At 39.5% G+C, this 14,529-nt stretch overlaps 2 protein-coding genes across 3 annotated transcripts in view; one reads left to right on the top strand and one right to left on the bottom strand.

The window, feature by feature from the left end:
• LOC139983148 (dnaJ homolog subfamily C member 25-like) overlaps positions 1 to 14,529 on the bottom strand; it is a 376,890-nt gene that overhangs the window by 231,639 nt on the left and 130,722 nt on the right. The window lies entirely within an intron of this gene.
• On the top strand, positions 8,499 to 14,060 carry LOC139983635 (uncharacterized). Of its 2 annotated transcripts, none has more exons than XM_071997309.1 (3): positions 8,499 to 8,681; positions 9,882 to 10,027; positions 10,718 to 14,060. In XM_071997309.1, exons 2-3 carry the CDS (start codon positions 9,884 to 9,886, stop codon positions 11,252 to 11,254), a joined length of 681 nt encoding a protein of 226 aa, XP_071853410.1. In that variant the 5' UTR covers positions 8,499 to 8,681; positions 9,882 to 9,883; the 3' UTR covers positions 11,255 to 14,060. The 2 variants fall into 2 exon arrangements, with proteins under 2 accessions (XP_071853410.1, XP_071853409.1); XM_071997308.1 differs by having other exon boundaries at positions 8,500 to 8,681.

Raw genomic sequence — 14,529 nt, 5'->3', positions numbered from 1 at the left:
ACTCAAGACAACAAGTGTAAAATACAATCAGATACAATGGTTGTAATCAGAGTGTATCTGGAAACACGTTAAAAACTGGCTGAAACCATCGTGCCTTCTTTTTTTTCACGGGAAAAATATGTGTTTTTCTTAAAAATAGTCAACTTTCTCCGTCCGTAGAATTGGACGACGTGATGCTATTGCGCTTGCGCAATGACTTTGGACCGCGCTATTAGGATATGAGTTGGTTTGTGTTAGGGTTTGCCAACTACCTTTGTGTACAGTGTCGGTAACACTGATCTCTACACTGGATCAGTGTTTGGTAAGGTGCAGAGCCGTATATTTAGAATATACGGCTATGGTAAGGTGGGTCGACGTAGTGAGAAAGCACCAATTTAGCAGTATGATGAATGAACTCCAAATCAAATTATTGAATGATTTTACAATAATGAATATTTCTTATTGTTTTCCATTGTAATTTACGTATGTTTTTATTAATTTTTATTTAAAATTTTAATCTATATATATTTAAATATAAATCTATTATTTTGCCTGGTTTTATTATTCTCTCCGCGATATGAGTTGGTTTGTTTTAGGGTTTGCCAACTACCTTTGTGTACAGTGTCGGTAACACTGATCTCTACACTGGATCAATGTTTGGTAAGGTGCAGAGCCATATATTTAAAATATATACGGCTATGGTAAGGTGGGTCGACGTAGTGAGAAAGCACCAATTTAGCAGTATGATGAATGAACTCCAAATCAAATCATTGAATGATTTTACAATAATGAATATTTCTTATTGTTTTCCATTGTAATTTACGTATGTTTTTATTAATTTTTATTTAAAATTTTAATCTATATATATTTAAATATAAATCTATTATTTTGCCTGGTTTTATTATTCTCTCCGCGATATGAGTTGGTTTGTGTTAGGGTTTGCCAACTACCTTTGTGTACAGTGTCGGTAACACTGATCTCTACACTGGATCAGTGTTTGGTAAGGTGCAGAGCCATATATTTAGAATATACGGCTATGGTAAGGTGGGTCGACGTAGTGAGAAAGCACCAATTTAGTAGTATGATGAATGAACTCCAAATCAAATCATTGAATGATTTTGCAAATATGAATATTTCTTATTGTTTTCCATTGTAATTTACATATGTTTTTATTAATTTTTATTTAAAATTTTAGTCTATATATATTTAAATATAAATCTATTATTTTGCCTGGTTTTATTATTCTCTCCGCGTATTTTATTCTGTATAAGTATTTGCTTATTTTACTTTTGACGTCTTGAAAAGACATTGATACGAGTGTTTGAGCACCATTCTCGACTAGTGTAAGGTGCGGTCCAATGTCATTGCGCAAGCGCACTAGCATCACGTCGTCCAATGCTACAGACGGAGAAACTTGACGATTTTTATGACAAAAACATTATTTCCCGTGAAAAATATGTATGCACGCTGATTCCAGTCAGTTTTAAACGTGTTTCCAGATATACTCTGATTGCATCCATTGTATTTGATGGTATTTTAGACTTGTTGTCTTGAGTTGTCGTGAAATCGGCCTGTTGACGCTAATTAGTATGACCCCCAAACACAGTGCATGACGCATAAAAATGGAGAACTCAACTGGATTGGATCAAAATAAATTATAATTATGAATAACAAACAATGTACAGCTGATCTGGGCCCAGTCAAAGGATTAAATAAGGCAACTTACAGTTGTGAGTTGCGCACCCAAAATATAAGGAAACTACACTTGACTTAAAAGTCTCTTCTGGTGAGTTGGCCTGCTGGTGACATCAAGTATTCTAAGACCTCAGATCTCCCACGACATCAGATATTCAACGACATCAGTATAGTTGAACCCAATAAATGGTGTTATGAATGTCCGATCCCAACAAAATAGTATCTCTTAATTCATATGAAATAGTGTTCCAGGGTATCCTTTCAGTAAAATAATGACAATATCCTTTGCAGTAAAAATCTTTTATGATTAATGGTGTCCCGGAATATCCTTTATTGTAAAATAATATCCTCTATCAGACTGTCAGTTGAATATCACCACTTCCATAAAATAGTAAGGTCTACAGTAACTTGAACTATGTAAATTAAGGTTTAAAATAACTATCCGGCCATTAAAACTATCTTTCTCTTCTTTTACAACTGCCTTGCTCAGATACTCATAGCCAACTGCCTAACTCCCTATACCCTCACAAAACTCCTTTGTTCCTATAATATATACGAACAGACCCCATTTCCTGTGAGGGCTAAGATAGTTGCCTAGCAACCCATAGAGAGAGAGGCCACAAGACAACATACAAATATACTGTCCAAATGAATAGCCATCTGTACAGTGAGCACTGCCCCGCACTAGTAAACAAGTAAAACTATGGTTCAAAACAAAATTTTATGTAAGAGCTGACCATCTTACACTGTACAAATGAAGCCTCACTTGAAATTAGATTGATAGTTTAATCATATGTTCGTAATGTTCAGTGTAGGGCATCCTCACATTTGTAGCATAGCCTATACGTGTATGCTGCACACTTCACTAATGACTTTTGCAAAGTATGTTATTATGCCAATAGGCACTTCATGTTTGAAACAACAATCAAGGCAATTGCGTAAATTTTGTAAATTGCTATTATGTTTGCTAGTTGAAAATAGCTTTCCTAAAATCATGCGGATAAATAAAGGTGTTAACTTGAGTAGGCTATAACTATGTTAGGCCCCTATAAACTAGGCAACTATAACGTTAGGATATGTCTAACGTTAGTAAATGTACTGTGTATGTGGTATACCTAGTAGGGGACCGGTTTGTTAGGCCTTGCCTATACTATAGATCTAGGCCACTATATATAAAGTTTCTGTTTAATGTAAATATTTATGATAAAGAGCACGTTTACAATCAATTATAACGTTACAAGTATGTGTCAATAATATAAAGATACTGCAAGATTACAAAGGAGGGAACTTAGCAGCGGTAATAATTTGAAATTGTTGGCAAAATCGGTTACAAATGTGATAATTCTGTGAAGCTTCTGTTGGCGTAAGTGGTTTGCGGATTCGGACTTTATAAATTTAGCGCTTACGCAAGACAATTGTCAAAGTTCAAATTTAGTCGGATCATACTATTTTCCACTAGGAAGGCATTTTGCCTACCAATTTTTCAAATCGACGAACAAAGTCTAACATCATTTTTTTCAAATTGATTATATAGTAAATATTTCATATTTTTAATCATTGCGGTACAAAAATGTAATCGTTTAATGATAACTGTGATAAATATGACAAAGATTTATTTTACACCCCTTATAAGTTGGCTAATTTAGCATTTCCAATATATTACGATACGGTTTCTGCTTACGAACTTATAAAATTCTCGATAATTACGCCTAAAATAAAAGCAGTCAGCATAGTCCAAATACAGTTGGGCCAGTGTGAAACCTAGTTCAACCCCAACAGGGCAAGTTCACCAATTAACATAGTTCAAACCCAGTTGGGCTTGTGCAAACCAGTGAAACCTAGTTAAGCCCAGCTGGGTCAGTTCACCAGCCAATAGTCCAAACCCAGTTGGGCCAGTGCAAAACCAATGAAACCTAGTTTAACCCTAACAGGGCAAGTTCACCAGTCAAAATAGTTCAAACCCAGTTGGGCCAGTGCAAAACCAATGAAACCTAGTTCAACCCCAACAGGGCAAGTTCACCAGTCAACATAGTTCAAACCCAGTTGGGCTAGTGCAAAAAGCAGTGAAACCTAGTTGAAGCCCAACTGGATCAGTATCAAACATAGTTCAAACTCAGTTGGACCTGAACAAACCCAGTTGAACAATGTGTAAACCCAGATGAACCTAGCTCATGGACAGCATAGTTGGAACCCAGTAAGACCCAGTTACACACAGTTAAAAACCAGTTAAACATAGTATGCCCTAGTAGAACCTAGTTGATTTTTTAACTGGGTTCTACTGGAATTTCTACCAGGGAATTGCCCAAAAATTACATTTTGACCCATAATTGGCCTTTGGTGACCTTGGATCACATCACGATTATTTTAAAGAACGTGCCCCTACTTCATTCACAACTTGTCATAATATACCAGCCATGTCAGACTTTGTGACCAGAAGTTGTTGCAAAACTTAGCATATTTTGGCAGTTTTTTGCACATAAGCAACCTTGAATGACCTTGGATGACCTAATGGCTTTTATCAAAATGCTCCCCTTGATGATGTGCACTCTGTCCTAAAATTGTTATTTGCTCCAATATACACACACAATGTTTTTGCTAAAAAGGTATCAAAACCAATCTTTAGTCCCTTATAACTTGAGAACCTGGTGTCCGATTGAAACAGGAGTAGGTTTCCTCTATAAAGCACACACAGCTCTATCTTATATCAAAATATTTACAAACTTTTTTCTTTGCCCCGTATCTCCCAAAATGAGCATATTCAGGCGCGTAGTCAAGGGGGGGGGGGCGAAGGGGGCAGTCGCCCCCCCCCCCCTTGAGCATATTTTTTATTTTTATTTTTAAATGTTTTTTATGATATCGCTAATATTTTCAAAAGAGAAAATGCTAAGATGCAACTTAAAAGGCCTGGGAAGTGCCTTTTCCAGCGATCTGGGAGGCATTTACAGCCAAAATTTTCTTGTACGCTTCGCGCCAATTATGGTGGCGCTACTCTTAAATAGTTTGCAATGTCAAATCTACAGTTTCGCCCCTCCCTTGGCAAATTCCTGGCTACGCGCTTGAGCATATTTTTCAAGATTTGACCTTTTGACCTCATAGTAGGATGTAGTTTTGACACACTGATTCAGAAAAGCAACATGACAAGTCTTTAAGACCATCCTAATCACATGAAAGTTTATTAAAACCAAACCAAACCTTGACCTCTGATAACTTCGCACAGGAACGTCGTACAGGGATCAACCCATCGACAATATTGATCAGAAGGTACCTTTGATATTTGAATATGGCTACGAAAATTCAAATAACCAAAGAAACTAATACAGGTCACTGGAGGTCAACCTGAGGTCAAAGGTCAACCACATTTGGATCGACTATCGGATTACAATAGCGTAACTCCCAACCTTGATGGACATTTGGTTCTCAAGACCAACCTTTGGCCCCTCATAACTTGAGAACTGGATGTCCGATTGAAGCGGGAGTATTTTCTTCTATAAAGCACAATGAGTTCTATCATATATCAAAATATTTACAAACTTGTGTTGTTTTGCCCCGTATCTACTAATATGAGCATATTTTTCAAGATTTGACCTTTGACCTTTTGGTTGGCGGTCAGATGTAGTTTGACACGCTGATACCAAAAAGCAACATGACTAGTCTGTACGACTATCCTAACTGTACTTAATTAAAACCAAAAAAGATGACCTCTGATAACATCGCACACGAAGGTCGCACAGGGGTCAACCCATTGACAACGTTGATCAGAAGGTACCTTTGATATCCGATTATGGCCACGAAAATTCAAATAACCAAGAACGAATAGAGGTCGCGGGTGTCAACCTGCGGTCACAGGTCATCTAGATGCGGATCCACTACAGGATTACATTAGTGAAACTCTAAAACTTGGCGTGTTGAGTTTTTTACCTCCAATGTACATCTCGCACCATGGAGGTAATAGTTTTACCTCCATGCTCGCACCATGGAGCTATAAACCTGGGATTCATAGCTCCATGCTCTCACGTAGGCCTATAAATCGGTCGGCGGAATTCCTAGAAAAGATTTAATAATCAGGGGCGTAACCAGGATTTTCTAACCCGGGCTCGCGAATTACTATCTAAGCGGAGCGCCATCATCCGTTGGCGCGCAGCGTACAAGAAAATTCTGGTTTTTATACCCCCAGATCCCCGGAAATGGCACTTCTCGGGCTTGAAAATGACCAACCAGATGTACACTTTTGCCTGAGAACCAAGTATTTCCTAATAGTTTTTTTTTTTCCATCCATAATCTTGTTGAAGATTATCTTCAGTCACAAATCAAGTTCGACGTCATCGGATATCCTGTGGATCATTGCTTTTGTAGGTGATTCTATATACGTCGAGGCTCACAATACCAGACAGCCCCACTTTTCAATGTTTTCAACCCATTATTTGTTCAGAATTTGTAAATTCACATTTCTCGTGAATAAACTTATTTCAAAACAAACCCATAATGTTGCAAAAAATGTCATCTATGGACAACCAATATAGAAAAACCTCAGTCAAATTACACGAGTAGAGGGAGGTATGATCAAAAATGTTGGTAAGATTTCGAAAATTCAGACACAGTTAATTTATTGGTGTACAAATATAAAACCCTCTTATAACGGCTATTACAAAACTTGGTTGAAGGAAATTAAAAAATACCAGATATTTCCGAAACCACACATAGGCGTAGGAGGCGGGGGGTGGGGTGGCTCCTACTGAAAGAAAAATAAATTGTAATGATGTAGCTAAAGGAAATGAATAGTTTAAAACTTATATCCTTGGTAATTAAAATAAAGTTCTAAGCTTGGCCGACATATTCGCCCTTACTAATGTAAATGAGAATTTGACATAATTGGACCTCGATGCCTTTTCTCCATCTACGTAAGACATTTCATTGTTTACATTAGCATCCCGCGGTATACTGTGGAATTTCCACGGACGGTACGGTACACGATGACATGCGATGTAATAGCCGATGCTTGCTTATATATGATATTGACATTAACATGTTGAACGCGCGCGGAGAGCGCGAAATATTTAGGTTATATTTATCGGGCAAGTCGTTACAGCCCCCAAATCAAATTGGGTTAGTATGACTACACACATCGACAGTTTTGAGGCTGTTCATCCTGGAACGCCATTTTCATGCTCACTGATATGATGTGATATCTGCTGTTTGCTTTACAAATTCGAACAGGTGCGTAGCGAATAATTTGCCAAGGGAGGGGCGAAGCCTGTATGCAAACTATCTAAGCGTAGCACCACCAAGAGTGTGCGCGAAGCGTGCAAGAAAATTTTGGCCGAAAATGCCTCCCAGATCGCTGGAAATGGCACTACCCAGGACCATAGGTTTGCGCGAAGCGTATAAGTAAATTTTGGCCGAAAATTTCTTCCAGATCACTGGAAATGACACTTCCCATGCCTTGTAAGTTGCATCTAAGCATTTTCTATTTTGAAATTAATAGTGATATCATAAAAAAAAAGCTCGGGGGAGGGGGTGGTCGCCTCCTTCCCGAAATGCGTCATGTTCCCCGACGACTCGGTCGAGTTCGAGACCAGCCACAGTTGGTTTCATAGCACAATTGTTTAAGGCGTCCATACACACACACGCGTTATGATAAACCGTATATAGTATTTATATAGATACATTAGTGAGAGAAGAAAAATGGAAACGTCAAAAGTGGAGTTATCGGTGTAATCGGTAAGGTGGGCGCACGGCACTTCCGAACTCCTCGATCCGTCATTGGCTACCCGGCCATGTGTATATAATAGGGATCAGCGCTGTAATTGTGTCACTGTTCCTCTTTCTCTTCCCGGTTTCTTGGCGTTTTAATTCTACTCCCTCTTTTTCTCCTTTTTCTCTCCTTCTTTTTCTTTTCCCTTCCTTCCTCTCCACGTCCTCTATTTCCCACTCTTTTTTCCCTTTTTCTTCTCTTTTTTTCTCTCCTCTTTTTCTAACCCGGTGAGCGCGCGCCCCCAACGCCCCCCCCCCTGAATACGCGCCTGATAATAGTGGTACAGCTGTCTGATAATGCACATAAACCGTTGTTTACTTTAGTAAACACTCGAGTGATGCTCGAGGCACGCGACGTTATTTGTCTTACACTTAACCGTTTCCTTTCCGCAGTCACTTGAGAACAAAAGGACATAGTAGTGCAGCTTCCGATACAGCCATATCACATAAACAGTTGTTTGAGCTTTAGTAAATACTCGAGAGGTGCACGAGGCACGCGACGTTATTTGTCTTACACTTAACCGTTTCCTTCCGCAATCACTTGAGAACAAAATGTCCGCGGACATAGAGGTGTAACCCTGGTGTCATGAATGACACAGTGGGTTTGTTGTTTTCACTTGCTAGTAGAAGCAATATCTGTCAATAGTGTAGATAGTTTTAATTAAAAAGAGTAAACAGATACTATCTACCTCTGCTGAGTATATTGCAGATTAGTGATGGTTATTTTACTTTCACAAAGCCTTTTTGTATGTATCTTTGCTACTTATCTCTCCGGAGATAAACTGAGCCTGCTAGACAATAGCGCTTGTGGTAATACCTGGGACAGTGTATGGTGGGAAAGGGTTACAAAATAGCCCAGAGCTGGGGAACGGAAGGCACATGGTGACATGAATATTTATAAGGACTCATCCATCATGTAATTACTGATTGGTCATCATATTAGTTGGGACTGCATCTTTGCTAGATGTAACCAATAGGATGTGGGGAAGCCATATTGAACAGTTGTCTCATTTCAAGTTTGGAGCCTTGTTTCTGGCCGGAGATGACGTACTTGTAACAGCCAATCAGCGACCACCAGGGCGACCAGGGTATGCGAAGCTTTTCACCCGCTCGTTCGCTTCGGTTTTCGTTAGATAGCGGGATACAGAATCACTTATTATTACTAAACCCAGTCCGTCCGAATGTCACTATTGAACGGATGTAACGCATATTATCAACTCATATCATCAAGACATTTTCTTCAGAATGAAAAACAGGTATTAATGTGTTTCGGAATCATTTTAAGGATCCGACCGTATTTCTTTCTGGTTATCATTCGAGTATGACGACAAGGTTAACGGGGCTTAGAACGTGACCTTATCATTATTTTGTAGGGGTGTAGTACATGCAAAAACCAAAGACAGTACACAGCGTAACGTTATATTGTTGCAATTCTTATGAATTGTAGCCTAACGTTAATATGCATACAGGCTAGGCCAGTAGTACTAGCCTAGCCTGGTAATAGTATGATTCGCAATAGGCAATGACATTGATAGCACTGGGATTCCCCTGTGATAGTGGTCCAAGTTATCGGATAAGGGATGGGAGGGGGACAAGTGGGTATGATTGAATGATAGGGTAGGATTTGGGCTGAGGGGGTGGGAATGGGTCTGGGCGGGTGGTGAGTGGGGGCGTGTTAGACACCTCGTTGGGTCTAACTTAGTTCACGAACTGAACAGTCTGTTACGCAATGTTAAACATACCTACACGAGGTGAAGGGTACCGTAACATGCTAAAGTCGTGTTCAAGGACTAGACTCAAGCACGCCCCCCTCTCCCCACCCCTCCCACCAGCTCCACCGTTACCCCACCCCATTACAAAAATAACAGGTACTCTATTATTCGATAATGCCGACAAGTGTTTGATCCCACACATAACATTCCTCCCAGAAATGGTATTGTTTTATTGGGGATTGGTGGACAGGGGTCCGGGGCAGCATTCGCTGCACTGGTGGTCCCCCGACAATCGACAAGGGGCAAGGAAAGCCTGACACACTATATCACGTATTCATTTCAATGTTTTCCCCCAATTTTCCCTGACGAAATAGTAGAATTTACCATGACGTAGGTCGTTCCCCCGTTGGTAAGGACCCCCGCCCCCTCCTTGTTGTGGAAAAATGGTATATAGCAGGCCTTCTCAACTAGCTCGATTGAAGAGCAAATTCCTAGTAGGCCAGATAAAAAATAGTAGCTTCCTGTCTCAGCCCGCACACTTTTTTCGGCCGCATGAATTTTTTAGCGTCAAATTTACTGGAAATGCCTTGTACGGTTATAATGTGTGTAGGCTAGTTCGCTAGTGTATGTTACAAGTGCCTGTGGCCCAGCTATACCATTATAATCAAGGACAACTGCTGTTGAAGTTGGATTTATTGTGGTTGGTATTTGGAAATTGAAATGAAGTTATTATTTAAATTTCAGAAATGGAGAGGCCAAGGAAGCGAGAGTGCACTGTCAAGGAAGCGGGCTATTATAAGAAGCTGCTCGATGGCAATGCGAAGCTCCAGTTGGGAAAGCCTAGGTCTACAAAACTATCGTGGAAGGAAGGAGATTTGTTTGATATTGAAGTATGTATGTGCCACACTCGGCTAGACCAATTTTTAAGTTTTTATACCGATTGCAGAATGCAACGTCCTTTCTGAAATTAAGGAAAAAATAATGGAGAGTCTGTTTGTTGTAATGTAGTGAAGTGTAACCCTATTTATGAAAAACGCCCTAACTTGAAATGGCGCATTCTTCAATTGTACCCATAGGTGACATAGGTGTAGATAGGGGGACCCGTCCTGCCCAAAATTTTGAAATTCTCAGTGGGGAACCCCACCCCCCCTCCATCCCCTAGAAGTGAAAAAATAATTTATGCGAAATTTTCAAGCTAGTCGGATTTGAACGAAACTTGGTTGGTGTGGACTACATTGGGTCCCGAGAAAAGTTGAGGTCTCACCGGAGGTCAAATTTGCATGATTTGTGCAATTTTTTAATCTTCATCGGATTTGAAAGGAACATGGTGGGACTACATTCAGTCCAGGCAGAAATGGGCTAGGGGTCATTTTGAGGCCTCTGTTCATCATTTGAGATCAATTTATTCAAATCTTCAGAATTTGTCATGTTCCAACATGACCTTGTGTTATTAAGCAGTAGCCTCTTTCTTAGCACCATGGCCTGGGAGTCTGACAGTAACGCCCTCTGATCGGGGGATATAGTTTTTGCACAGCAACGACCTGTCTAGTTAGCGACTGGTGTTTTATTATTTATTTCAGATCTTAGAAGAAACAGACGATCAAGTGTACATCACCTATCCTGGATGGGAAAAGCAGTTTGATCATTGGCTGCCAAAGACTGATGTAGTAGAAAAGATCCACAATCAAGACACTATATCACTTGGATCATTGCCAGAGAGGTCAGAGCTATTTACCTCCAGACTCAGACTAGATATTAAGCGGCAGCTTGTAGGGAGGCGTAAGGAAGATCCAAAGATTGTTATAGTACGGGACATCGAGAGAGACATTTACGACAAGCTGTTCAGTAGCAAGAAAGTGTGTTTTGCTAAAAACAGCTATTTGGACACCATTCTCGGGAAGTCCTGGATGGAAAGGATAAATGGGAGGGAAGATTGCTGTTATGTATTCCCTGGAACTGCCACAGTATCACTACTTCACCACAGGCCCCTAATAGAGTTTGACATTGCAGGTAGAGAGACACTTCTTGACGCTGGCTATTTCCTAAAATTCCAGTGTGTTAGAGGAGATGCCATTGAAGAAGAGGTCAAGTCAAATAACTGTCCATGGAAAGACTGAGACACTGCAACATAGGCCTAGTTACGCCTGTATTGCACACTGGTCCTGTGTATCAGTATTACATCTTGGGTTTTTATTGATGTTCCTACAAAACAGGTGACTGACACCATATCTGCAAAGAAATCACAATTGTCATGTCAGGAGTTGTCAAAGGCTATATTTGATGAAATTTGCTTCAAGCAAAATGTATCCCTATCGTTTACTGAACGAACAGAGACTGAGCCAGATACGCATAAAATCATCTAGATTGTATAGCAAAATAAAGCAAAGTTGGAAAGGGGGACATCAAAAAAACACGTTTGGATCTTGGCTGCAAAAAAATGACAAGTGGAACTTTAAGGTGAGGAATAATGAATTTGTAAACACTCATCTTGTTGAGAAAGTTAAACAACTTGAAACGAAACTAGGGGTATTGCAAACCGACTTGCAAGATCAATGTAGCAAAGTGCGTAAGCTAACGTCATTGAGTCAAGAACTATCAAAGCGAATTGTTCTGAAATATAGAGGAAAGACCTCCAGAAAACACAGTGGGTTGAAACCATATAGCAGGGCTCAAGTGTATCGCATAAAGAAGAAGGTAAAAGATGACTGTAATGCGGCCTTATCATTCCTTGGTTTGCAAGGCTTGCAGGCATCGGGTATAGTTGTTCAAAATGTTCTGAGCAAAAAAGAAGAGTATGTCTGCTTGGTAGATGAAGCCAAGCTTGGCCCAAACACTTCATTTCAAGTTCAACAGGCAAACTTGCTGCTTTATATTAAAGATAGATTTGCAATATCTGATAAAGCCTATAAAGCCCTCTCATCAGCAAGTTCTCTTCCCAGTATATATCAAATTAAAACCAAACAGAGACAAATCAAAGAAAATGCAGTTCAAGTTATCCGTACTCCTGCAGAAACTGTAGGTTTTCAGAGAGATTTCATTCAAGTCCTCAAAGCGAGAATTGCAATATTGCAAGCAGATGGGCATGTCAAACCTGATGATGACATTAAAGTAAAGCTGTCAGGAGATGGTACTTGGGTTGGCAGGTACCTTCATGTTGTGAACTTTACATTCACAATTCTCAATGATCCCAATGCAATGTCCAGCAATGGCAATTATCTTATTGCAGTATTTCAAGACAAAGAAGGGTACCAGGCAATCAAGGCTCATTTAGTCGATTTGCGCAGCGAAATACAACAGTACACAGAAGTAGTGGTTGGAGCATATTCATACAAGCTGTCATATTACCTAGGTGGTGATTACAAATGTTTACTCTGTGTCTTGGGCATTATAGCGCATCATGCACATACTCCTGTATCTATTGCAAATGCCCATCACATATGTATTTCTCATCACACCAATCATATGAAATGCTTGACAAAAGTTCGAAGTTCAGAACAATCAGTGAACTGGAGAATTGCGCCAAGTTGCCCAAGACATCAAAGAAGAGGTTCAATTGTTCGAATCCACCAATATTTCCATCAATCCCAATGTCAAATGTTGTTGTGGATAATCTTCATCTGTTTTTGAGAATAACAGATATACTCATGAACTTGCTAATCTTGGATGCACGTAGAGTAGGTTCAATTGATAAATTGAATAAATTTGCTGAGTTCAATCCACAGAAATTTCAACATTGCCACGAATTAGAGAAATTCCTGAAAGAATCTGGAATCGTTGGATTCAACTTCTATGTTGGGAAGGATTCTAAGAAGCTCAAGAGGCCTACATTAAATGGTCCCCAGAAACACAAGCTTTTTGCATGCATCAAAGTTGCTGAAATCCTTCCTGAATTAGGTGCAGATAAACTAACAAAAATCCAATTTTTGTGGGATGAATTCTATGTTCTTGGATGTATCAAACTGAAATCAGCAAATGGTATCTTCAGCAAGGGAGATGTTGATGAATATGAAAGTAGACTCAAGAAATGGCTTATTACATATTGTTCTGTCTACCAGAAACAGCATGTCACACCATCCATATTCTTGTGGCTCATGTTCCTGAATTGTTGCGGCAATTTGGATCAATTAGTCAGTTCACACAGCAAGGCTTAGAAAAGCTCAATGATTTGACAACAAAGGCATATTTTAGATCGACAACCATAAAAAAAATCCAGGCCTTGTCACAAATTATGGATAAATAGAATCGACTAGAGTACATGGGCGGTTCACGAATTGACAACTTGATGCAAAACAGCAGGGTGACATGTAGTCGTTGTCAGACAAGAGATCACACTAAAAGAACATGTCATGGAAAACCTGAAATGAAAGGGAATGCTACCAGTTCTGAGCAATGAATGTGTTCGGAATACAAATATTGACCCGTGGTCTGGTTCTTCATTAATCAAGTTTTATTAAGTGTTTATAAATATTCATAATTTGAGTAGTCCCAGTACAGAATGAACAAGGTCCAAGTGGAGTGAACTATTCATTTGAGCAGGTTTTTTTTCAACTGTGCTCAATTGGAGTAGCATTTCTCATATTGGGTGTTTAGTTAATATGTTAAACCTTGGCTCTAAGTGTTTTCAACTGAATTGTTCCACTTAGGCCTACCAATAGGACTGGATTCAAATGGAATCATCACCGAGGTGTGTTGCTATTTTTCGAATGTTAATACTGCTATACATGCAGTGTAGCAGATACAAAAACTCAGTTGTGTTTCTGCTTTCAGTGCACATAAAAATGGAAGTTAAGCATCTTGAACCTTTATTGGCCATGTGGCATGATTAATGAATAATAATTTCTGATTCCTTGACGGAGTATGAGGAATCTACCGGTAGGCCTATGCAGTCATGTCGTATGTATGTAAGTAGGTGTGTGGGTATGTATGTATTGTAATGGGTGAACTATTTAGTAGACCCCCATAAAATTTTGATTGTCGTAATAGAGGGCGCAAGGACAGTTTCTGTTACAACTGGTTGCTGTCCGATCAATCTAACGATCAGCGTTCTGGTTTCTCTTCCCCTCCTTTATAGGTGAGTAGATGCATAAATTAGACTTATATTACCTGCTAAACTGATTCACATGTGTATTATATATTATTCTAAATGGGTAACAGTAGTTTGGTAGCAGGATGTCAGATTTCACTGAGTTATCGGGCTAAAATATGATAAAATAATAACATTAGCCTAAGGTTATCTATGTGTGTTAGGATGGCACACAAGGTAGTCGTCATGGCCATCGTTTAGTGCCAAAAGCGACACATTCGTCACCGTAATTCAGTCATTTTTAGTATGTCGTGTGTATTGAGATGTCATTTCTAGTGTTTTATGAAGCATCAAGCATTTTAACGGTGC

This window comes from Apostichopus japonicus, chromosome 16, assembly GCF_037975245.1.
Source record: "Apostichopus japonicus isolate 1M-3 chromosome 16, ASM3797524v1, whole genome shotgun sequence".
Classification (NCBI taxonomy): domain Eukaryota; kingdom Metazoa; phylum Echinodermata; class Holothuroidea; order Aspidochirotida; family Stichopodidae; genus Apostichopus; species Apostichopus japonicus.
Note: the sequence above shows the minus strand (reverse complement) of the source record. Positions and strands in the feature narration are given on the sequence as shown.